The 24,885-nt window shown below is 54.1% G+C and overlaps 1 protein-coding gene across 3 annotated transcripts; it reads right to left on the bottom strand.

The window, feature by feature from the left end:
* Positions 1 to 1,449: 1,449 nt before the first annotated feature.
* On the bottom strand, positions 1,450 to 24,796 carry SLC41A1 (solute carrier family 41 member 1). Of its 3 annotated transcripts, XM_070497967.1 has the most exons (12): positions 23,548 to 24,227; positions 22,102 to 23,381; positions 20,863 to 21,882; positions 12,826 to 12,933; positions 11,628 to 11,699; positions 10,836 to 10,980; positions 10,564 to 10,710; positions 9,813 to 9,960; positions 8,838 to 8,917; positions 7,837 to 7,971; positions 7,352 to 7,500; positions 1,450 to 4,005 (listed from the first exon to the last, which is right to left on the bottom strand). In XM_070497967.1, exons 3-12 carry the CDS (start codon positions 21,235 to 21,237, stop codon positions 3,820 to 3,822), a joined length of 1,545 nt encoding a protein of 514 aa, XP_070354068.1. In that variant the 5' UTR covers positions 21,238 to 21,882; positions 22,102 to 23,381; positions 23,548 to 24,227; the 3' UTR covers positions 1,450 to 3,819. The 3 variants fall into 3 exon arrangements, with proteins under 3 accessions (XP_070354068.1, XP_070354069.1, XP_070354067.1); XM_070497968.1 differs by lacking the exons at positions 22,102 to 23,381; positions 23,548 to 24,227 and adding an exon at positions 24,305 to 24,796; XM_070497966.1 differs by lacking the exon at positions 22,102 to 23,381.
* Between the last annotated feature and the right edge of the window lie 89 nt (positions 24,797 to 24,885).

The following is a 24,885-nucleotide window of genomic DNA, read 5'->3' as shown; positions in this document are numbered from 1 at the left end:
GTAAATGAGGCTATCATTATTAAAAAGTATACTGTATAGAATACTATATATTAAAACATTATGCAAATAATAATTAACAAGCAATTATCCTCTTTCCATTAACCCTTAATAGCCTTATTAACATCGCCACTTTGAAGAGTTAACGCTAGAGTTCAAGGCTGTTAAAAGAGGTCGATTTCTTAAATGTTCTAAAAAAAGACAGGTGAAATGTAAAAAATGTGAAAGTGAACTGATGGATATGTTAATTAAATCAATAGGGGAAATGTTTTTACAATGTATACACATATCAAATCATCACATTGTACACTTTAAATATCTTACAATTTTATTTGTCCATTATACTTCAATAGAGCTGGAAATAAAGCTGATTACTGAGACGGGTAATGCTCAGCACTCAGTATATGCTTTATGACACTGTCATGCAGCCTGTGGGGGCGTGTCCTGGGTGGGCCGTGGTTCCCACCATAGGCTTTGGAGTCAGACAGACCTGGGTGGGGCTGCATTGTGACTCTGCCCTTAGTTATCTGCCATCTCAGAAAAACTGCTTTCTCCCAAACGTGTCTCATAAGGTCATGTTGTCACTCTCTGCCCTGCAGGCTCCAGTCATGTGGAACTATTTGTAGTTCCCGAAAGCACACTTCCCTGCTTGTTGTTGCTTCTACAGGAAGGCTCTTTCTCCTAACTCCTAATCTTCTTGGCTTCCTCCAAGACTTCCCTGCCGCTGAAGGCTTGGTTAGGGGTCCTCTCCATCTGCTCCTGTGGCCACCCTCAATTTGCCCCATAGTCAGTGTATTGACATTGCCTGGCCATTGGCCTACGTCCCCCTCTCTTTGATATTGACTAGTATTTTGGGTTTAGTATGAGCTCGGCACAGTGCTTAGTGCTCTATGTGCATTATCTCACTGAAGTCTCCTGGCGATCCTAGGAAATAGGTATAGTACAGACGAGGAAACTGAAGCTCAGAGAGGGTAAGTGATTCGCCCTAGGTCACACAAATACAAGCAGAAGAGCTGGGATTTGAACCCAGGCCTGACTCCAAACCCTTTGTAGTCAAGTGTACACTTCTACGGGCTTATGGGGTCGAGCACAGTGACGGCGTGTAGTGAGTACTCAACCAATAACAGCTGTTATTGGACCCAACCAGACTGTAAGCCTCTGCAGGGAAGGAATCCTAACCCATGGATGCTTGCACCCCTTAGCACAACGCTCCGTCCGAGGCCGAGTCAGGGTGGAGAGCAGGGACTCTGCACTGGCTTCTGGAGTATGTCCTGGGGCACTGCTGCTTGTTTCTCAATAAATGACTGATGCGTGTTTCGTATCACCCATCTCTGAATTTAAGAGATGTTCTCTTTCTCGTTAGACTCTGGCCCCTTTCTTCCTGAGGAGGGGCCAGGACTATACACAAGAGCTGAGCTGCTTTCTGATGAGACACAAGAAGCACCAACCACCTAAATAAACGTCCTCTTTATTTTACCAAATATAATTTATCAGTTACGTTGACATTTGTCAATTCAGTTATAGTAACTATAAATAATTCTCTTAAGACACAGTTCTGTAACTTTTTAAGGATACGAGAGTAGACCAGTGTGGCTCCTTGCAGCCAGGCCCAAAGTACACAGAGTTTGTGCAATCAGGAAAAGAAACGAATCTTCATGAAATTCAACTTCATTTCTTCCCCTCTCACCCCACACTCCTCCCTCTGCTCACGTACCCAGGGCTTGGGGCATGCCTACCTTCCTGCTTTTTTGGCAAAGGAGGACACTCTGGAGTCCTCCGGGGCAGCCTGGCTGAACTCGAGATGAGGAAGGGGTGAGTGACGGGCAGGGGTGACTGGAGATCACAGGGCACCGGCTGGGGACAGAGGGGTTGGTTTTGGTGCCTGTACAAGAGTGTGTGCAAATGTGTTTGGAGATGGAGGACAAGACACAAGCAGGCCTGAGGGAAAAGCAGAAACAAGCACAGGCTGGTGGTAACTAACCCTGTTGGACATAACTCCAACTAGATAACCTCTACGATTCCTTCCAGTTCTAAGGGTCTAGACTCCAGAAGGCGGCCTGGGTGGAAATGAAGGAGAGAAGAGACTGTCTCTGAAGGGATAGGGCCGGTTCCTGGGGTGAGGAATGGTGGTGGTGAGACAGGGTCACTGTCTGGCCTTCCCTCGGAGGTGGGCCCTTTAGGCTACAGAAGAGAGGCTTTATGGGGAGGCTGTGGATAGAGAGGCTGGAAAAAACCTCTGTCCAAATGCCCAGATTTGGATATGTGTGAGTGTAGACAGATTTGTGATCTGTTCAGATCGTATGGGGAAGATCCAGAGGCTCCAGCGATCCCCCAGCCTGGTACTAGGCAGAGAAAAGTGGCAGCAGCCAGTCAATGTCCAGCCTACCAGTTCTGAATCCTCTTTTAGGTGGCTGGTGAGGAGAGGGGGAGGGGAGGGGGAGGTGAGGAAGGGTTGCTTAGGGGACTGAACACTGGCTGAGCAATGAGGCTGGGGGCTCTAGCTGTGGTCAGCATCGCACGGGGGTGGGATCTAGGAGGGAGCTCGAGAGGCAGAACCTGGCTTGGTGATATGGACGCAAATACTCACAGCGAGGAAACTTTCTCTGCCACGTTGCAAGGGGCACATGGCCTTTGTATCTGGGGAACGAGGTGAGGTTAGAGCTAGTCAGGGCCAGGCACACGACCTAATACGTAGCAGGCACTCAATAAAGAGCACTCAGTGAGAGGTTTCAGACCGTGCCTGCAGGAGAGCTCCTCTTGGGGAGGCTGTGTATTTGCTGAATGAGTGAATGAATGAATGATGCATGTGGGCAGAAGCCAAAGGAGAGGAAAACTGGCCTCCATGGCATGACAGAATGAGTGATTTTAGGAAGTGACAGAATCTAAGGTGACCACGTGATCACGTCCTCAGGAGCAGCAGCAGCAATGAAACACCCGGTTGCCCTCAACCTCTCAGCCATTCTCCACATACCCATTCCTGGCCCTAATCTCAGAACCCGACCTGGCAAGCTCTGGGGAAGGTGGTGCTTAGAGACAATTAGAGATGAAGGTTGAACAGAGATGAAGAATCAGTCCTCTGGGCCCAGGGAGGATGCAGATCTTGGCAAACCTATGAGTGGACATGAGTCAAAGGGAGACCAGGCCACTGCTCATTTCTTCCTGGATGTGACAGTCAACTGGAAAAAGATCAAAGGGAGGGGCTGATGGTGTTTATCAGGCAGGGGGTAAGGGGAACATACACAATTTGAATAGTAGTCCACCTCACTCTGTGAGAGCCAGAGGGCCTAGGTCCAGAAAGCGGAGAATAGGGCTAGGATTCTATGGGGCCGGGAGCAGCTGTCTTCTGCCCAGCGCTTTGAAGTCGGCCCATTTCTAGAAAAAGTGTGTGGGGGTGTGTGTGTGTGAGACATTTATCCCTCTGTTCAACCAAAAAGAAAAAAAGAAAAACAAATAACCAGAGCCCATGCACAAAGGGTTTCTCCTTAGGGCCAGGACTGAGTTTGCTAAAGCTAAACCAAATGTGCCCAGATCCCAGACCGAAACCCCTGCCCCAGTCCTCCTCACCAGGGGGCACTCACCATGAAATTGCACTTGGTGATTGTCTCAAAAATCTACTTGTACTGCTTATGTCAGTCCATGTGTCCTGCCTGAATTCTTGCTATACAAACTTGGCTCAATGTATAAAAATTCCCATTGAAAATAATGAGAATTTGGTATCAAAGTGAAGTCCTAGAAAGAGGTGGGATGTGGAGTGGGGTGGGGGAAGGGGAACAGAAGAAAAAATTCAAATAGAAAGTGCAGAGGGGTGGGGAGGTGACCAGGCTAGTCCCCGACATCCGTGTCTCGGTCCCCAATGAGCCAGAGGACATGGAAGCTGAGTGCTAGGAGTCCAGTGCCAAGCAGGTCCCCCAGAGCTGTCAAGTACGGGATGGAGAAGTTGTCTGGGTCCAGGCCCCGGCCCCACATCCAGTGCACCATCCAGTCTGCGATGTACAGGAGGATCAGCACCTGGAGACAGAAAGGCCCGCCTGTAGCCATCCCCTCTCTCCAGGGGGAGCCAGAGGCCACACGATTGGACCCATTTGTTGCATCACAAGGCTTGGCTATCCACAGTCCTTCTGCTGGACAGCTCATCTTTCCACCTGGGCCGCCACTCTATGTTCCTCCACCCCACAATTACCACCCTGAGCAGATGACAGGCATAATCTGAGCCCTTTAGAAAGGAAGATGCTGCCACTCCCTGGGGTCACCCACGTCAGCATTACATTCTGCTGCCAAATTTACCAAACAAGGGGCTTCCTGAGAATCCTACTTGTTGCAGGAATTCAGCCCTCTTGTCTCTAATTCTGGGTCATCCTATTCCCAGTCACTCCAATGCCTGCAACATCATCTTGACCTCTCCAGGAGCCTGGCAGGGGGCTGGGGGTTGCAGCTGGCTTTTCATACAGGGGTTTCTCCTTGGAGCAGAGTGGAATACGGAGTGTTGAGGCTGCTGCTGGCACAGCTGTCTGAGTAATAGTTGATTATCCCAAGCTGTCTTCCTCCTGACCCTTTCCATTCTGCTGTTGTGGGCTCAAAGAATGCAGATTTATTTTAACACTAGCCTAGCAAAACAGAATTATGAATAAGTCCGCTAAATATAAAGCAGACAGTGCATGTCAATTCAAAAGACATTCTGGGTTATCTGCTGCTTTGATTGAGCTGTGCCCTGGCTTTCCTTCCTTTACTACAGATAATTAAGAATGATCTCAATTAGAACTTTGCTAGAGGGCCCAGGACCAATAGCATCAACAACAGCTGAGACTTGCTAGAAATGCAGAATCTCAGGCCCCACTCTGGATCTCCTAAATCAGAATCTGCATTTCAGGGGCTGGCCCCGTGACACAGCGGTTAAGTGCGCACATTCCGCTTCAGTGGCTGGGGGTCCACCGGTTCAGATCCCGGGTACGGATGTGGCAACGCTCATCAAGCCATGCTGTGGCAGGCATCCCACATATAAAGTAGAGGAAGATGGGCACGGATGTTAGCTCAGGGCCAGTCTTCCTCAGCAAAAAGAGGAGGATTGGCAGCAGAGGTTAGCTCAGGGCTAATCTTCCTCAAAAAATAAAACAAAAGAATCTGCATTTTAACAAGACTGACATGCACTTTTCAGTTGGCCATGCACTTGATCGAGACTGCCACGAGCAAGTGGCCAGGCCAGCGTCTCCTATGCGCTGTGCACCACTCCTGACGCTGGGGCTCCCTAGATGACTGCATGGGGTGAGAATGAAAAGGTTTCTGATGGTGAAGCCCCACCAGTCTCGTGGGGGCTCTATCCTTGACAGTGCTTTGCAAATACTGTGGTATGTAAATTCTGCCCCCAGGGGCTCAGATGCAGGAACCAGAGCACCTTGGGGGATCCAGAAACCAAAACTGATACCTATTTATAGGCAAACTTGGTTGCTCTCCTGTCTTCTCTCCAAGGAAGCCGGACGTTACAGTTCCAGCAGCCTTTGCATTCCCCCTTGCCCGGCACACAGCCGCCGTGTACTCCTGCGGCCCTGGCCCTGGCCCTGGATGAGGGCCAGTCCCCCATAACTTTACACCCTTTCCAGCAGCTGCAGAAGGGTCCCAAATAAAGGGCGTGCCCAGGAGGACTTCAGGAGGCGCCCCAGGAAGGAAACAGCAGCAGCTGGCTCTACATTCCAGCCTCCCGAACAGGCCCTGGGACACATGGCTGGGAGGAGGTGGCAAAGGGATCAGGAAGGCCCTTTACAGGGGACCAAGTGCCACACTCGGGCCCTCCCCAGGCCTAGAAAAGACAGCAGAGGTGAATGCTCCGCAGGGTGTTTGTAACAGGTAATGGAGCCAAGGCTTATCCTTCTCAACACAGCCCAAGTGAATCAGCTCCAGCCACGGACCCTCGGCATACCTGTCCCTCCCCTTTCCACCAAGTGCACTTAACTCCAACCTGCAAGGGAACGTGGCGCCTGGGTAACTGCTGTGGGGACAGCGCACGTGGGTGACTCTGAGCCCAGCCCCTGCCAAGATGTCCTAACACACACTTTTCTAAAGTCAGGGTGAGGGATTGGAGGGGTGAGTGTTTACCAATAGGGGACTGGCTCAATGAAATGACGGTACATGTATACAACAGAATAGAACGCCGCCACAGAAAATCAAGGTAGTCTTTTCCTTACGTGCCAACGTGGAATGACCTCTAAGATAAATTGTTAAGTGAAACAAAGCAGGGTGCAGACAGTTTAGACAGCATGCTACATGTGTATTAAAAAAATGAAAATAAGAAAAAATATATGTTTGCTTATATACATATAGCATAAGCTTGAAGGATACAGAAGCAATAAATAGCAGCGAAGGCCTGTGGGAAAGAGAACTGGATGGCTTGGAAATGGCAGAATAGAAGACTTTTCACTGAGGTTTCACTATGAACCTTTAAAAAATTGTGAACTACGTGACTGTTATTACCTATTCAAAAAACAAACCTACAGAAATTTAAAATGCAATAATAAGGCGAATGTGGCTCTGAAGGGGCAGCAGGGGGGCGCCTTGTGGGGCTGGAACAGCTCTGTATCTTGACTGTGGCGGTGGGTGCACAAATCTACATGTGTGATAAAACTGAACAGAATTAAACATTCACACATGTGTGCATGCACACACAGAGACACAACACACATGAGTGCATGGAAAACAGGTGCAGTCTGAATAAGCGCTGTGGCTAGTACCCATGCCAATTTCCTGGTTGTGCTATTGTACTGTAGTCATGCGAGACCTTATACTGGGGGAAGCTGGGTGAAGAGTACAGGGGATCTCTCTCTACATTTTTTTTTTTTTGCAACTTCTTGTGAATATATAATTATTTCAAAATAAAAAGTTGAAAAAATGTAATAATGTACCAGGGGAGTGTGTCATAGTATTACAGAATGGCAAGGCTGGACAGGATCCTACAGATTACCTAGTGTAGTGGTTTTGACACTTCTTCAAGCTGTGAATCCCTTTATTCAAATGAAATCCCCCAAAGAAGCACAGCATGCAGAACAGAGCTGAGTGGCGCTCTGGGGCTGGGGGCTGGCGGGCGGTACCCCACCACCACCTGCCTGAAAACCACCACCTCTGGTCTGTTCCTCTCCAGTTACAAAGGTATCACTGAGGCTCAGAGACAACACACTGAGCCATAGTCACACAACATGTCAGTGAGCCTGCTGGAAACACAGCCTGTTCTCCTGAGCCTGTCCAGTGTTTATCAGCCACCCAGTCATGGAGAAGGAGGTGGTAGAGTGTCTGTGGGCCAAGTGTGGGCCTCCCCTCCCACACCTGCAGGGCAGCCCTGGCCTCTCCCGGTGCCCCTGCCAGTCCATACCTGGAGCAGTGCAGCTGTCATGTAGAAGATGATGAAGATGAGTGTGAGAGTGGTGTGCCCACCCTGCATACAGCTGATGGTGTAGAGGAACACCAGGTGTCCTGGAACCACGAGGAGGAAGAGGACCCGGGCCGAGCGAGAATTCACATCTGGAGCCCGGGGAGAGAGGGTATGAGAGGACTGGAGGAGGACACCTGCCTCGTGCCTTTCAAAGTCAGGAGGTACCACACGACACCCCAGGGCAGCACACAGCTGCCTCTCCAGCTGTCTCTACCTCTCTATCCCACGGTCGCCAGCCTGCAGGGCGTCCCAGGAAAGGACAGCCTTCCTGCCTGGGTCCTGCCCTCCAGAACAGCTGGTATAGCCTAGCAGAGAAGGAGAGCCTGCCCCCGCAACCCCAGCTGTTTCTTCAGGGAAGTTCACTGATTGTTGGCCCCTCCCTCCAGGGCTGGAATTGGCCTAGGAGGCTGGGACTGTGCCATTACCAGGACTGAAGAAGGTGGTACAAGGACTGGGACAGCGGCGAGGGACTTGCTCAGAGTTCTCCCCTGGCATCCCATTCATGTGGAGGAAGGTGGAGATGCGGCTGGCCTGCACGGCCACCAGATTGCCCCCAACACCTGCAGAGACACATAGATCTTAGTCATGGTGGCAGGGAGGAGTGGGGAGGGCATGACCCATTCACCAGTTCCCAGGAGAAGAGTGAGACACTAAGAAGGAAGACAAAGGCTCCTCCTCCCTGCTGCGGAGCTGTGGCAGTCACACGTCCCCCTGGTATGGCTGAGTGCAGGGACACAGGCAGCTCTGCAGACTCAGGGAGGCTGCCTTCTCCACCAGCGCAGTGTGTGCACCTGCCGTCCCACACGGCCGAGGGGACGAGGCCTGGCCTTGCCTCAGCCTCTCTCCAATGCTCTGAGCACACCCAGGCACCCAACGCTCACGTACTGCTTCCAGTAACCGGTTTCAGGTATCAGGTTGGAGCTCTGGAATCTGGTAGCTCTCCTAGGAACTGTGCTAGTTACTCTGTTCGCCCTCCCACCTCCAACCTAGTCCCTGCCCTTCTCAGCCCTGGGAGGCTGATTTCTACAGACTGTGTCACCCAGGCTCCCTTGCTGGCAGCTTCTAATGAGGCTTGTTCAACAGGAGGCACCAAGAGGCGATCAGAGAGGGTAGGAAGAGAGAAAGGTCATCTTTCCTGATCCCTCCCTGATTTTTGGCAGTGGCTTACCCCCACTGGGGGCAGAGGACGGCTCTCTCTGGGCTCCTATAACACTCCCTTTGACCCTTGAGGACTAGGTCTTTGTACAGGTGCTAATTTCTGGGTCCTTCTACCCTGCTCCTACCTCTGTGAGCAGCCCCTTCATTAAAGTCTTGAACTACCTGAGCTGGATTCTCTTGCCTGCTGGAACCCTGACTGACACAAAGCTCCCACATCCTCTTCTCCTGCCCTCTCCTTTCCCCCTGGCAGCTGATGCCAAGACCTCACCATTAATCACAGGCGTGAAGACAGCCATCCCTGCAAAGTTGGGGTCTGAGACAGTCTTGTCCAGGATGAGGCCTCCCACGCTACACAGACACAAAGATAAAATGACACAAAGACCATTGAAGGGTTCTGTTCTGGCTGTGGGTTGAGAGGCCCAGGCCCCAGTGGCCTTGGAGGAGGAAGAGAAGCAAGGGGGCTCCCAGGAGTCCCCTGTCTTCCAGTCCTCGCCTCCCTTGCCAGAACCAGCGGCTGCTCCTAACGTTCGGATTGGCACAGTACCCCCAAACAAGCTGGTGGCGCCGGGGCAGGCAGGCGCCTCCTGGACCTATCTTCCAAGTGGGCTGGAGGAGCGGCCCACAGGCTACTTGCCTGTGAGGACCTCTGCCGTTTTGCCTGCTTAGTATTTATTTCCCCTTCTGGTAACAGCACTGGGCTCTTCCTCAGGGAACGCCTCTCTCAAACCCAGTCACTGGTCCTGGTGACATTGCTCCAATGATGGCTAGGCCTTAGGCCCATTCAATCAAAGCATCATATCCCTAAGCCCAGTGACTGGTTCAGGCATAGCCATGTGACCAGATGAGACCACTGAAATTCTATAATGGGAACTGTGGAGCTGTTGAGACAAAGGATCTCACTCTTCCCACTGGAATTAGTAAGAGTAGGAAAAGCATAAACCTGGAACTACAGGCCATCACAGGGAAAAGCAGAGCCGAGAGACGGAGAACCCTGGGGCTAGGATGAGATCATTTACACCCCTGAGACCAGCTGTGTCTTTTTAGTTCCCTAAGCCAATGCATTCTGCTTTTCAGGGAAACCCATTTCAGATGGTTTCTGTCACTTGCAACTGAAGGACATGTGACTGATACACTATTGGAGGCATTTCTAGGGTCCGCGCCACACTCCCTCTCCAAGGCTTAAAAGGGAGTCTGTGGCAGGGTAGGAGGAGGGTGAGAGTGTGAACCAAGGGCCCGAGCCTACCTGCTGATAGCCATGGCAATGATGACAGGCTCCCAGCCCGAGTACAACACCTCCCTTGTGGCGGGGCTCCGTCGGGCCAGCACCACCCAGACAGGCAGCAGGGCCACGAAGAAAACACACACCAGGGGATAGATGTATTGCCAGTTATCTGAGAGAGGCAGAGACCAGCGGGAGGTGAGCGATGTGGCTCCCTGCTCTCAGCCTCCCCCTGGCTCAGCCTGCAAATGTTCCAACAGATCAACAGCAATACCACACTAACTGCCTGTAAACATATGACCTCATGTGATCCTCACTGTAATCCCAGGAGGTAGGCGGGGCCAGCCTTTTCCATTTTGTGGACGAAGGCACCAGGGTTGACAGCTCCCCAGGCACTGGACTTATTAGGGGCAGAGATCAGACTCTATGTTTCCTGCTTTGATCCCCAGGAACCACTGTCTCCCCTCTCCTTCTTCACTTTGCATGCAGACTCCAGCCTTCTGTTCCTTTCCTTTCCCCTTCCCACCTCACCCTCCAAGGGAAGCAAGAATCCAGGACCCCGCAGAAACTTACTTCTCAGATACTCCCCCTGCTGCCTGGACTCGAGATAAGTCCTTAGCCTCACCTCCCTAAAGTTGAGAGTTGTTATAAACTGCGATCTAACCAAAGAGTTAAGAACACAGAAGAAATCCTTGCATACTTGCAAACCCACTACCATCTCTCCTAGTCCCACCTAGGAGTCTACCCAGGTCACACTCTGTGGCCTCAGCCTCACCTTTCTCCAGATAGAGTCCCCAGCTGATGCCTGACAGCAGCGCCAAGGTGATGAGGTCGCCCAGGCTGGCGGCAATGGGCGTGGCCACATTGTCTGGGTTGATTCCAATCTTTCGAGAGCCAATGATGACCCCAATCATGATCATACCTGGGGAAGAAGAAGAGAAGGTGAGGCAGGGCGAGAAGAGATAAAAGAGCATCAACAAAAAGAGAGACTGGAGGTGAAGGCCCAGTTGAGGCCTCTGGGGCAGCCTCCCCACTCCCCTTCCTTACCCAGTACCAGGGAGGCAATGAAGGCCGTGGCCACACTGCTGGCACAGAGCAGGAAGGCATGTGGGATGCTGAAGTGGCCATCAGGGATCCAGCCAAAGACGACGGCTGCGATGGATGCCAGGAAGCCCACCACTGTGGCCTGCACCTGAGGAGGGGAGAGCCCCGGGAGCAGGGAGCAGAGAGCTTCGTAGCTGAGGTCACTGAGCACTTAGCCAGACCTCTTCCTGGCCCTCAGCAGCCCCAGGAAGCAGGCTGGGTTGCACTGTCCAGTCTTCCCAAGCTGGGAGGACGTCTTTATTTATTTAGTTTCACACTGCACACTAGTACTGCGCAGTGCGCCCTGCAGGAGCCCAGCACATGTTACTGGCTGAACGCGTGTCCCTCTGGGGATTGGGGTGAGGTTCAACAGAGCCCAAGACTTCAGATCAACGACAAGGCCTGGAACTCAAGGAGGAAGCCTCCCAGTCTGTAACCTATTGGCCTTATTGGGAGATGGGACAGCAGTGGTGGAGGATACTCCAGCACTCCTGAGTCTGCTCTGGGTCTGATCTGTGAGGATTCAAGCCCCCTGCACCACTGGGAGCTGAGAAATGACACAGGAGATGCTGGGGCCCTCCCCATCTTGGCTGTTTTCCTGGGAACCTGGTTACCTCCTCGAGCTGCTTGGGGAGAGGCCAGCCCAGCCGGATGCTGGAGCTTCACTCAAGAGTCGGCTGGGGCTGACCTAAGCCTTTCAGATTCCTGACTAAAAGGGGAAGCTTAGTCCACCCTCTCTGGTCCCTCCTCTCTTACCTGGATGAGAGCCATGTTCCCAGTGATCATCCGCCAGAGCTCCTTGGGTGTGTCCATGTGCCCGATGTTGGCCTGGGAGAGGGAAGGCAAGGGGCTGGAGCTCCAGGCTGGAAAAGGCCTGCAGCTCCATCCATTAGGACCCTGCCAGGATCAGGGGGCAGTGCATGCAGCCTAAGATTCTGGGACCGGGACATGACCCCTAGGGAAAGTGAAGCAATATCGGGGGGGCTAGGGTGAGAGGGAAGGAGCTAAAGAGCCTTGAGCTCCTGCGGCGGGGTGGGGGCAGGAAGGGGGCGCCCAAGGCAGCCTCCTCTTCTCTCCTCCTCTCAGGACAGCCACTGGGCAGAGGCAGATTCCAGCCTCAGTCTCGCTCATCTGGGTAGCCCACTTCCACATGGGTCAAAATGACCTGATCTCCGGCTCTGAAGCCAGCTTGCTATCCTCGGGAAGGAGAGGTCAGTGCTGGTACAGGACGGAGGCCACAAGAGTGTATGGGAAGGAGTGAGGGGCACAGAAGTAGGCCAGGAGTAGGGCAAGTTGGGACGGGCTAGGCTGGCTGCCACTTCTCTCTGTTACCTTCTCCAGATTCACGGCCATGCAGGGACATCCCTGCCACCTGGCTCTCCTGGCCTCCTGAGTTTTATTGCCTCCTGCCTCCCACCCCACAGCCCTGTATCTGCTTCAGTCTCTGAACCATCCTGACTGACCTAAGGGGTTGTGGGAAGTGGGAGTGATGAGCAACCCTCCTCCATCTATTCCCTTAAAGAAGAGCAGGCTGCCGCAGGGGAAAGGGAACGGGACGGGATGGGGGCTGGGAAGCCCTGGCTCTGCTCCTGCCCAGCTGCAGCGCAGGGCTAGAGATCAGAGGAAGCCCCCATCTGTGCAGGTGCAGGGACCAGCATGAAGCTCGCCTGTCAAAGCTGCACAAACAGTCACGAGGTGAGTTTCAAAGCAGGGGGTGGGGCAAGAGTCCAGGGACGGCTTGGACATCCAGAGAAGTGGAGCCTGGGAACCACTCTGGGCAGGGAGCCTCTGCCCAGGAGCAGGACACCCGGCCTGGGATCTCCCTATACCTTCCCACCCCAGCCCCACACTCTAGGCCTGGGCAGTTAAGAAAGGCCCGTAGTGACCTCCCAGCCTGGCTTTGTGCTGCCAGGAGTCCTCTGTGCGCCCCACTTGTCCCTGCCAGGACACTCACTGCAGTGGAGAGCCTTGATGCCAGGGTCATCTCCAAGTTTCCCTTAAGCCCCAGCAGCGCAGGCACAAGGATGAAGACCTCTGTCACCTTCTGGAAGACTTCCCAGTGCTACAAGGTGAAAACAGAACCCAGGAATCAGTGCCCAAAGGGCTGGTGTCAAGGCTGAACAGATATTCTGGGACCAGGGGCTCGAGGAGGAAGCAGAATCAGCAGGGAGTGAACACACCAGCACCTTTCCTCCAAGAACCCCGGAGCCAGACCGAGCCCCTCGTGCTCCACACAGCACAGCCCGCTGCCTGCCCCGGAAGGGGGGCGTGGAGGGTCTTCCAGTCAGGAGACCCTAGCCTGGCTCTACTTCCTCTGCCTGCTTTCCGGAGCCAGTGTGAGAGGATGGTGAGCCCCACACAGCCGAGTCACGCAGGCTGGCTCACAGCCCAGAGCTCCTTTGTGACCCCCCTCAATCTGCAGTCCCCAACCCCTCAGCCTCCAGTCTGGTTTGTTGGGGGCCTCAGCCTGGGGGTGTTGTCTCAGCTGTGGAGAGTAGAGCTCCACGGGCCAGGCTGAGCAGACTAGAGGGTTTGTTTGGTTTCTATCTCCGAGGGCTTTGGGCCTCAGCCACAGCAACTCTCCTCAACAGGTTCTGAGTGAGGACTGGTTTGCGAGAGGCTTTTTACTCCTCCTCTGCACTCCCTCACCCCACAGACCTTGCCCAGCCTGTTAGCGAGGAGAGGCAAGGGTACTCCTGCAGGCAGAGTCAGGAGACATGGGAACTGGTCCCGAGGCCCTCAGGCCTGGCTCTCCTCCAGTGCCTTCAGCTAACGTCTGTCAAGGAAGGACGGGCTGAGTGCTCTATGTGCATACTCTCATTTCATCCTATCAACAGCCCACTCAGGTAGGGGCTATTTTTATCCCTATTTTGTCAGTGAGGAAACTGAGGTTCAGAGAGCTCTACATTACTTAGTGCTAAGAGGGAAAAATGCAGGAGCTGGGATTGGCTATTTGAAAGCGACTTTAGTTGCAATTGAAACTGAAGACTTGCAAAAAAGGCTGGGGTTGCATCCCCCTCCCTGGCCCTGGCAGCAACGTGGGGTCCTTTATTTGTTCCTTTATTTAAGAAGGGAAAGCCTTCAGGTTTGGGGGGGGGCAGGCGGCTATACATAGGTTGATGAGAGTACCACGGTGGGGGCGCAAAGTGCCGTCATGTGCAAGGGCACTGGACTGAGAACCCTGGGTCTCCTCCAAGAGACCACAGGGAAGGGCCTCATGCTATCTCCCCAATATCCTCCCCAGATAGACCTCGGGGGGACCTTAAACAAGTTACAAGGGCCTCAAGCTCCTGACTAAAATTACACTTCAGGGGCCAGATCAGACGGTCTCGAGATAAAGGCAATTCCAACACTGACACCACAGTTAAGGATGAACAAGGCTGCAAATCAAACCCACAATGAGATGCCACCTCATGCCCATTCAGAGGGCTACTATTAAAGAGCCAGAAAATAACAAATGTTGGTGAGGATGTGGAGAAACTGGAACCCTTGTGCACTGTTGATGAGAATGTAAAATGGTGCAATCACTATGGGAAAAAGCATGGCAGTTCCTGAAAAAATTACAACTAGAACTACCATATGACTGAGCGATCCCACTACTGGGTGTGTGTCCAAAAGGACTGAGAGCAGGGCTGGAAGAGATGTCTGGACACCCATGTTCACAGCAGCGTCACTCACGACAGCGAAAATGTGCAAGCAACCCACGCGTCTATGGATGATGAATGGATAAACAAAATGTGGCATATTCACACAATGGAATATTATTCAGCCTGAAAAAGGAAGGAAATCCTGTCACACGCTACAATATGGATGAACCTTAAGGACATTATACTAAGTGAAATAGGCCAGTCACAAAAAGACAAATACTGTCTGACTCCACTTACATGAGGTCCCTAGAGCAGTCAAATCTGTAGAGACAGAAAATAGAATGGTGGTTGTGAGGAGCTGGGGGAGGGGCAAGAGCAGTTAGTGTGTGATGGGTTTAGAGTTTCAGTTTTGCAAGATGAAAAAGTTCTGGAGAATCGGTTTCACAACAATGTCACTATACTTAACACTATTGAACTGTACACTTAAAAATGGTTAAGATGAGGGAGTGGCCCGGTGGCCCAGTGGTTAAGTTCACGCGCTCCGCTTCAGTGGCCCAGGGTTTCGCAGGTTCGGATCCTGGGCGTGGACACGGCACCGCTCATCAAGCCATGCTGAGGTGGTGTCCCACATAGCACAGCCAGAAGGACCTGCAACTATGTACTGGGGGGCTTTGGGGAGAAGAAGAAGAAGAAAAAAAAGAAAGAAGATTGGCAACAGATGTTAGCTCAGGTGCCAATGTTTAAAAAAAAAAAAAAATGGTTAAGATGATAAATTTTATGTTGTGTTTTTTACCACAGTAAAAAAAAAAAAAAGATGAGCAAGGATATCAGAGGGGACTGGACCAGAGCTAGAGACCAGGGAGGGTGGACACTGGGGAGTCCCATAAGGCGAGGACCTCTCTTTTCCTGTCAGAGTTCTTCGTGTGTGGGGGTGGGCTGGGGGCAGGAGAAGTTCCCACCAGGACTCTGGGGAAAGGCTCATTTCATTAGGGCTACAGCATACCCTTACCTGAGCTCCTGGCCTGGCCCCTCACAGGTGGGGGGCCTAGGATTCTCTAGGGAAGCCCCTCTGAAGACAAGGAGGGGAAAAGACCGCCCCCCCCCGCCCCGCCCCGACAAAGGGCCCTGTCTCAGCAGCAATTAATGAGCTTTCAGGCACTCTCAGGAAGAGCCAGCTCCTTGCAAACACTGGAGGGATGTGAATCCCTTCTCACCCCCGGGCCCTCAGAGGGAAGGCAGCTCCGTGGGCCCCATCTGCCTGGAGGAGCTGGGGCACTGCTACTTTTGGCCGGTGGTACATACCACTGGGGTTCCAGCTCCCTGCAGGCCTGGCCTCACTCTGCCCTGTCCCCTCCTTCCTCGCCTCAACTGGACATGCAGCTCCAGAGAGAGGGCTCTTCTCCCCTCATGGAGGGGCCGGACTGCGGGCTGTCAGAGCTCCTCCTAGAGCACAGCCTCATCCCCTCCTCACCACAAAACATCTCCCCACCCCGGCCTCCCAAGCTGCCAGGTCTGTGAAAAGCTGTGTTCTCTAGGTAGGAATGTGTAATGTGTATGTACTGGCAGAGTGAAAAGGCCTGGAAAATACTCTGACTGCATGTAGGTAATATTTCCTGAATTATTTGTAAGGAATATTGTCCGTCTTTATGATTATTTAAGAAAAAATATGTATGACGCTCAGCTAACCCCCTCTGGCTGCCACTATAAGCAGGCCCAAATTCCTCCACCTCCAGCACACATGCACGTTTGCTCTCCCTTGACTACATAAGGTCCTAGAAGGTATGCGGTTTTAGTAGCAACAAGATGAGAGACAGACAGGCAAGTGGAACAGTACACAGTAACAGCCCCTAGGCAAGTGTCTTCCCCAGCTCCAAAGAGTACAGCCTGGAACCTCACACTGCCTGGCCCCAGCCCAGCAAAGCCCTGAGCTGGCACTTGGGTCAGAGCAGCCAGATCCTACACACATACCTTCTTCAGCCACAAAACCCTCTGAAAGATGCAGCTCAGTCAGGGGAGTCCCTGACCCGTGCACTCACACAGGGCTCTGGGAAGGATGCTGGTGATGTGGAGCCAGCCCGGAAGCAGGGTGGCTCTGAGGTCAGGAGTGGGCAGAATGTGGCAGGGGCAGACAGTGACTGTCTTTCCTTCCTCCGTTGGCTGATTCAGGCCCATCTGTTCATGCTGGCTGGGAGTGCCTGTCCCTGAAGTCAGAGCCGTCACCGAGCCTTCGCCCACGCCTTCCTGCTCTGCTGTGGGTGGAAGAGGGCACGTTCTGCGAAGCACTGCCCGGCTCGGCAGGGGACGACATCTACAATTCCACTGCTTCTCAGAAATGCAGCTCCTCCCTTTCTTTCTGTCCCTGGCGGGGGCTCATAATTCTCTGATATTCTAGGGGTGTGGAATGAGACTGCTCCCCCAACACTCAGAAATTATTCTGCCTCAGAGCAATCCCCCTAAGTCTCACAAATCAGGGGCCCGGCTGGTCCCTCTTTCTTGTCCTTCCATCTTGCCTCTTCCCCGCCTCACCTCCTCTGGCCTCATATACTGACCCCCGCCAGCCTCCAAGTGTTCTGCCCTGAGCCTTTTTCCCCTCCAGAGGGGTAGCAGCAGGGAAGAAAGTCACAGCCAGGAAGAGCTGGAATCAAGACATGAAGACTGAAATCCCTAGAGAGAAGGTCTAAGCACCAGGCTGTGGGAGAACCTGGGAAGTTGGGCTGGAGTTGACCTTTCAAGGTGAGGACTGAGTTAGATCTGACTGGAGTCAGCCCGGCCTTCACTGGTCTGAGACCTCCCCTACTGTGCCCCAGGCATCTTCTGGGTGTCCAAGGAGAAGCACCTCAGGGCAAAGCCTGGATATACAGGGCTGTACAAAGTTTGAGAAAGAGGTGGTCAAGTGAGACGGAATCTGAGCTCCTGCCCAGGCAGCCCTGGGAGCAGGGAGGGGCCGGCTGCGAGAAGAGCGCTTCTTTCCCCCTCCACTTCCCCAAGTGCACACTTGCCATCTACGTTCACCTTTGCAGACTCTTCCGTATGCAGAGCAGGACAGAGAAACCAGAGGAGGAGGTGTTTAGGGAAGGGGAAGTCTACTTTCCTTGAAATCCTCAGCAAGTGAATTTTTGCTGTTAGTGCCCGGAGTTGATCCTGCCTCCTAGCGCTCTGTGGTCAACAGAGCGGAACCCTGGCCGGTTTTTCTGCGCCATCCTCTCACCTTCCGGGGCTCTATCAGACAATGCTCCGCTGCTGTTCAGAGGGCTTTCATGGCCAATTTTTTTCAGAAGGGGTTGGCCAGGTCTTTCTTCCTAGTCTGTCTTAGTCTGGAAGCTCCGCTGAAACCTGCCCACCATGGGGGACCCTGCTGGTGTTTGAAATACCGATGGCAGAGCTTTGGCATCACAGTGACATGCAGCTGCCACAGTATGACAACCGACAGATGGGTGGTGTGGTTCCCTGATCAGGAAACAAACCCAGGCCACGGCAGTGAGAGCGAGGAATCTTAACCACTAGACCACCAGAGCTGGCTCCAGCTAGTGAACAGTGAGTTAAAACAAGGACCTAGGAGTCCCACCTGTCTTAACACAGCTGGGAATTCCAGTGAAGGTCAGCACGCCACCTCTGGCCACCCCCCATCCCTCAAAAGGCTGACAGGAAAAGGGAGTGAGAGGCCCTGCAGCAGCCTCAGACCAAACGAGGGGGCAGGACACAAAGATCTGCAGTGTGGATGCACCCATATCCCAACCCCTTCAATTCCAACATCAGGCCCACTCCTGCTTTCCCTCCAAAAAGCCATGGTACGGAAGCTGCAGCAGATCACAGTCCATTTACCCTTTCCCTGCTTTGGGCCAGTCCACCAGCCCCTTATCTCCCTGCAGACGCTGGCTGTACACGTTAAGTGGAGAGGAGGGTAGCTAAGAGGAGACAGAAATGGGCCTTCCCGGAAGACACTGGGTCTTCTGCAGTAGTGGGGAAAGATGAGGGGCCCTGGACAAGGAGACATCTGCACCAGCACAGCCTTCTGCTCAGCTGCCCTGAGACACTGAGACTACTCCACAGCCAACTCCTCCAGACAGCCCCATCTCCCAGGCCGTCCCAACTCTGTCCCACGGAAGGCCATCTGAGCTTGTGAGGGACATGCAGGTGCGAAGCCTTAGAAATCGTCCTGCTCTTCCTGAATCTGAGATTGTCAGTCACCCCTTTTGCTCCCCTGGATGTGGAATAAAGATCTCTCTGTGGTCCCACGTCCTGTCTTTCTGTACCACCCCCTCCCATGATATCACTGCAGCCATCTGCACGGCCTGCTCCAGCCCAGCTGGGGCAGGGAGGCTGGGGGGGTGACAAGGACAAACCAGCCATTGTCATCCATAACAACTGGCCCTCACTCTGGGGTGAGCCTAGGTGCCACATGGAAGGCAAATGCTGGCCCTTGATGGGCACTCTGGTTAGGCCCCAAAGGTTTCCTACCTAGTTCTCTCCATGTCCCAGGCTCGTGGGGGTGGAGCAAGATGTCAAAGCCTTTTCCAGCTCTAGAACTCTCTGAGTGTGTGGGATGGCAGAGGGCTCCCCATCCCTTCTAAGAACTTTTGTTCTTGTTCACTTCAGAATATAACTCCAATTGTTCCAGTTTCCAGTCCACCCTGTTCTTCAAGGGAGACAAAGAGAGCAGACTCCTCCCAGAGTCTTTAACCAGCTGGTGAACCATGGCCACGGTGATGGCCACAGAGGGTACCAGCGCAAGCTTGGAGGAGCCAGATGACCAGGGACAAGTTAGCCAATCCCTCTAAGCCATAAACTCCCTCTCTACAAAATGCAGATGATCATGGTTCCCCCAGAGGAGCCCAGCAAATGCTCCCCACTACCATTATCATCATCCAGAAAATAAAACAACCCTCTCCCAGTTCACCAGCAAACCAGAACTCAAAAACTCTAAGAATGAGAACCAAGGCCACAGGAAAGGGATGGAAGAGGTGGAGAAACCGCTGCCCCAGTCTCATTGCTCCTCCTCCCACGACCCCACTCACTGCCCAGGAGGAGGGGCAGCCACTAGTGGAAGAATCCAAAGCCCGCCCTCCCAGCTCCAGGCTGGCTTCCTAACCCGCAGGGGGGACAATCCTCCACATACAGGCTAGGGGCGAGGGGAGGCCGAACAAAGCACTTTGGCATGACATACACACCATCCTCATTAGCAAGGGAAGGTTCTCCTGAAGGGGTTCAGGGAACATCTAGAACCAACCACACTCCGTTCCCTGGGGCACAGGCATGGTGAGATCCACCAGCAGGACTCTGCATCACCACACGCATTGTTTACAGGGTTAGCTTGGCACAGGGGAGGGGATGCTGAGCTCCACGTCATCCTGAGAGATCTCACGGTCAGGGACACACTGGGGCAGAGGCCAGATCTCCTCCGGCCTCTGTATTTCTCCGAATACCTAGGACAGGGGCCAGCACTCAGCAGGAATCTGATCCATGCTAATGACTGACTTGGATAAACCCAGCACCTTCAGAAAGCTCTGCCCGCCTTGCTGCGCTTCAAAACCTTCACCTGGAAACAGGACTTTAACTATCCCTCGGACCTAGAGGTTCCAGGTAAGTCCTAAACGACAACATGCTAACATGGCATATCCCTGGCTCTTAGCTTCCAGGTCCTGCCAGTTCTTATCCTGAATTCTACTCAGTAGCTTCAGAAGAGCCCTCTTTGCCCAGGGTAGGTTCATGAAAGACAGGTAAGGAGCAAAGAGGAGGGACTGGTTACATCTGCCTCGGCCTGGTTACATTTTGTCCCCATAATTAGCACTTCTGGGTCTTGCCATGCCAACACCCCCAAATCACGCATCAGACAGCATGGGCCCAACCCCATTCCCCAAGGAGACTGCCAAGGTTACAGGCAGATAAGCAACACAGAATGCTTTTAAGAACCTTCCCATTTAATCTGAGACCCTCTTGGCAGCTGGACAAATTCCTGCCCAGCAGGAGGATGGAGAGGAGACTTGAAACTGACCTTTCTACTATGGGTATCCTTGAAACCCCAAGTGAAGGGAAAGGAGAGCATAAAGAGGAGACTCATCTAAACGTTTCCTACTGAGCTGGGCTCAGCAGGAATGCTCAGGAGGGACGCAGGCAACAACCCTGTTCCATCTCTCTTCCAAGCCGGAGCTCTGGAACCATTCCTGCTTCTGTTAAGCAATAATGCCCTGACCATCTCTCGAGGGCTAATGGGCTTCCTTGAGGCTTCTGTAGACAATAACTAGACCAAGAAGAACCTGAGAACATGATCCAAAGGCAAACAGTATTCTAGGAAGCAGCAGCTGCTTCTGACAGGGAGGTGGAGAGAAAGTTCCAAGAGTTAGTTTCCTAGGAGGAAAAGGTGGCCCCACAGCTCATGGTCAAGAGCTGCCATACCCAGGTCCTACCTGCACGATGTCCAGCACCATGCCAGCAGCCACAGTCCCAAAGCCTGCCAGGAGGAAGGGAAACAGCACTTGCAGCCCGATGGAAAAGGAGGTCTCCTTGAGTGGGGACGGTGGTGCAGGCCCATGGTCTGTGCTGACGTCGTCACTTTCATTGCTCTGGCTCCCATTCTCCAGCAGAGCGTCCTCCTCCCGAACCCCCTTGGCGTTGGCCCGAGACTCAATCACCACCACCTCTACCCCTGCCCCATCAGGCCCCAGGAACTCCGAGGTCTCGGCCAAGGGCTCTCGCCCGGGGCCATCGGAAGAGCAGGGTGAGGCAGCAGGGCCAGTCCCATTCAGCTGGTGGACGTCCTTCGGCTCTGGCTTGGAGGACATGACGGGAAGGGAGGAGGGGTGGGGGAAATTTCCTCTTTCTTGCTCTCTCTCTCCCTGTCTAACTCAGGGAAGAACTTAGTCTTGGGAGGAACCCAGGCTTGAGTGCCGTGGGACCTCTTCCCACGGCTCTCCGCTCCTACTAGGCGCTGCAAAAGCTGATCCACCAACAGGCAGCCCCATCAAGCACTGAAGCTGCGAGCTGGAGGGAAACGCGCGAGTCCTCGCCAGCCTCTGCAGCCAGCCAGGAGGGGTGTGGATGCCTGACTCTGGCCGGCCAGCGCTATGCTTGTAGAAGTGATCTGGCCTCTTATCTTCTTTGGTTCTCAGCAGCAGGCTGCTCAGGACAGGACATCCAGAGTAGAAGAGCCCAGTGAAGTCTGGGGTGCCCTCCGAGGTGGCCCTTCTTTCACAAAAAGTAGCTTAAGTTCAAATCTTTCAGAACGCAGCCTCGACGTGGGGCTGCGGCTCCCTCCCACGCCTCTGGCTCGGCTCCTTCAGCTGCCCACAGCTCCTCAGGCTCCGCTGGTCCCAGGGCAGTGTCTGCCGTCTCTTCCCTCTCTTCCAGAGATCTCCTTCCTTCCTGGGAAGAACTTGTACCTCCCCAAATCCCTGGTCCTTAAAGTTACGAGAATCTGTGTAGAAGACCTTATGTGAGAAGGAAGAAGACAAGAAAAAGAGAATGTTAAGATACAGCAAAGGACAGCTCCTACTGGGAGAATTCTCCCACAAGGTAGGCATAGAGTTTGCTATTTGCCTCCTTCTTTCCACTAAAATTACTCATTCCTGCGCTGTGACATCTGGAGGCCCAGCAGGCACTCTCTCTGCATCTTCCCATCCAGCAACCCACCGCCCCACAGGGCTCACCACCATGGTCAACAGCAACGAGATGTGGCCAGCCTGGGACCGGGAAGATGCTGTGCAGGGGACACCGGCACTGTCCTCTCAGCAACTGGCGGTGGGCAGGGATGTCCTGAGGGAGATGCCTTCTTGAATGCCCATTAAGAACCCAGGATTGTTTAAGTGTGGTCTCCCAGTGGGGTCACTTACAAATTCAGTCACAAACTCCCTGCCACACAGCTACCCCACTGTCGAAAGTGATTGTTTACAGTCACAAGACAGTGGCACTGGGCAAAGAAACAGGAAGAATCTGATCACTGAGTAAAGGTCCCAGACCCCCAAACACCCTAGCCCCTGAAAAAAAAAATAGAAAGACTCCCTGGGCAATGGGGCAAGCCTGTCAGACCAAGGCCAAGAGCCAGGGCCTACCCACTCCTGCCCTTGAGAGTCAACAGTGTTACAAAAAGCTCCGACGAAGGACTGGGATCCAGGCCTCTGTCTCGAGTCCTCTCCCTGCTCTGGCCTGTGAGCTTGTCAGATAGGACGAGGGAGTTATCTCAGGTTGAAGAGAAAGAGGGTAAAACTGCTGGTTATTATGCACACATTTCAGTTCCCTCGGTTTGCCCTGTTCCCCAGGGTTACTGAGAGTTGGATATAATGGAATTCTTAAAAAACAAAAACACAAAAGCACCAACTCAAAAAATAAGAAATAAAACAAAGCAAAACAAAAAGCAGAGCAGCACAAGCCAAAATGCACTTGTTCCCAATGCACGCCTCTTCAGCAGTGACAGCCCTGCTTTTCCTGCCTCAAGGAATCCCCAGGCCTCAATCCCACCCTATTCCATTTCACCAGAACAGCTCTTACAAGGAAAAAAATAAATTTAAAGAGAATTCCCCTAGGTAGGATGAATAGGCCCTAAAGTATTCAAACACAATTAGTCAACTCGTTTGGGAAAGGGTGGACCAAACTCCAGTTAACTGGCCCACGAGAATTTCCTCTTCTACCCACTCGAGTCACCAGGACTCCCTTTGCCAGTCTCCTTAAACACAGCCCCCTGGTTCTTTCAAAGACCCTCCCTAGAGATCCAGGAGGAAACCTCTGAGCAGGACAGGGTCCACTGCCCCAAGCCAGAAAAGTTTCTGAGTCTGCCGAAACTTGCCCCGCCCTCCCGTCGTCCTGGCAGGCCGCTTAACCTGAAAGGGGGCTCGCAGGCAGAGAAGCCCGTCCCTCCCCGCCGCCTTCCAATAGAGACCTCAGACCGGCCGAAGGCCCTGCGATGAGAGCAGCAGAACCGAACCAGGATACCCTGAGGACGGGACGAAAAAGACCTGTTTTACTATCCCCAAACCCAGGGAAGGGGAGGAGTAACTGGGTGGCCTCCTCGCCTCTCTCCGACTCAGACTCAGCAACCGCGCCGCGCGCCAGGGCTCCTGCCTTCGGCCCCCCCGCGCCCCCGCCCCAACGGGACTGACCTGCCCCTCGCTCCGGAGGAAGGGGGGCGCCTGGCGGGCGGCAGCAGGGACCCGTGGTCTCGGGGGCTGCAGGGTTCCCCCCCTTCTCATCACTCCTCCTCCTCAGCCGTCCTCCTCGGCCCCCGGCGTGCCCCCCACACCCCTGACCAAGGTGAGCGTCCGGCCGCGACACCCGGCTCGCTACATTTCGCCTCTGCGTTGCTGCCAGGCCGCCGCTCCGCTTCCACGAGGGGAGGTGGCCGGGGGGGCAGGATACCGCCTCGGGCCTGGGCGGGGGGACGCGGACCGGGCACCGGAGCCGAGCTCGCTGGCCCCTAACCGCTTCTCGCCCGCGGACTCGGGCCCGACTGCTCCGCTGCCGGCGGCAAACGTGATCTGGGGCAGACTGGGTGGCACCCCCTCCTCCATCAAAAATAGGTTCCGGATGGACACCTGAGGGAGCCAATCGCGGACGGGGCAGGGGCGGGCTTGCCGCGGCCCGGCCCCTTTCCTCGCGTCGGGGCCCTGGAGGCGGGGCGCCGGGGCAGCGCCGAGCGGGGAGTGACGGGAACCGGCCCCGGCTGGAGGCGCCACGGGCTCCGGGGCCCCGCGCCCGCCGCCCGCGCCGCCGCGCCGTTTAAGGGCATGTGTGTTCCCTTGCGCCTCCGGCCTTCGGGAAGAACGGGAAAGCTTCTCGCGCAGCCAGGCGCTGACCCCGCGGCCGCCGGCGCATCCCGCGCCCCTTCCGCGCGCTCGTACCGCGGGGATCCGGCCCTACCTTGTTCTTGGACACGGCGCCCCGCTGCTGGCTCGTCACCTCGCGCTTCCGCCAGAGTGCGCGTTCCTCTGAGCAAATGGCTCAGCCCTGACGGAACCGGCCTTAATAAAGTCCCAGCTTTGAAAGGGGTGGGGACGGGCGGGCGGGAGGGAAAAGAGGTCAGACTCGTGGCTGGGGTCCCGCACGCACCACCTGAGCTAGGGGCGGAGGGGAGCGTGGCTTCCTCTCACCCACTGATCCTGGTGGCCGCGCGGAGAGAGAGGTCTCCGTCCCAGCTAACGAAATCCAACTTTCCCTGACGCACCTTGCGGGATCAAAGAGGGGTGTTCCCATCTGCCCTTGCCACTTCCTCTCTGCGGCACCTCCACCTCTCCAACGCAACTCAGGACCAGTTCCCTTTGGGATGGTTTTGTGCAGGGGGTGTGACCTCCCCCACAACGGAACCGCCACCCCAGGTTTTCCCTCTTTTCGGTGGAACCTGTGACCAGTGGTTCCTTCCTGCCCTTTTCCTCCCGGAAAGTGGCTCAGGGGGCGCTCGAGCATGACTCCAGACTCTTGGATGGCTGGTGTCGAGCAGGCGT

This window comes from Equus asinus, chromosome 25, assembly GCF_041296235.1.
Source record: "Equus asinus isolate D_3611 breed Donkey chromosome 25, EquAss-T2T_v2, whole genome shotgun sequence".
Taxonomy (NCBI): domain Eukaryota; kingdom Metazoa; phylum Chordata; class Mammalia; order Perissodactyla; family Equidae; genus Equus; species Equus asinus.
Note: the sequence above shows the minus strand (reverse complement) of the source record. Positions and strands in the feature narration are given on the sequence as shown.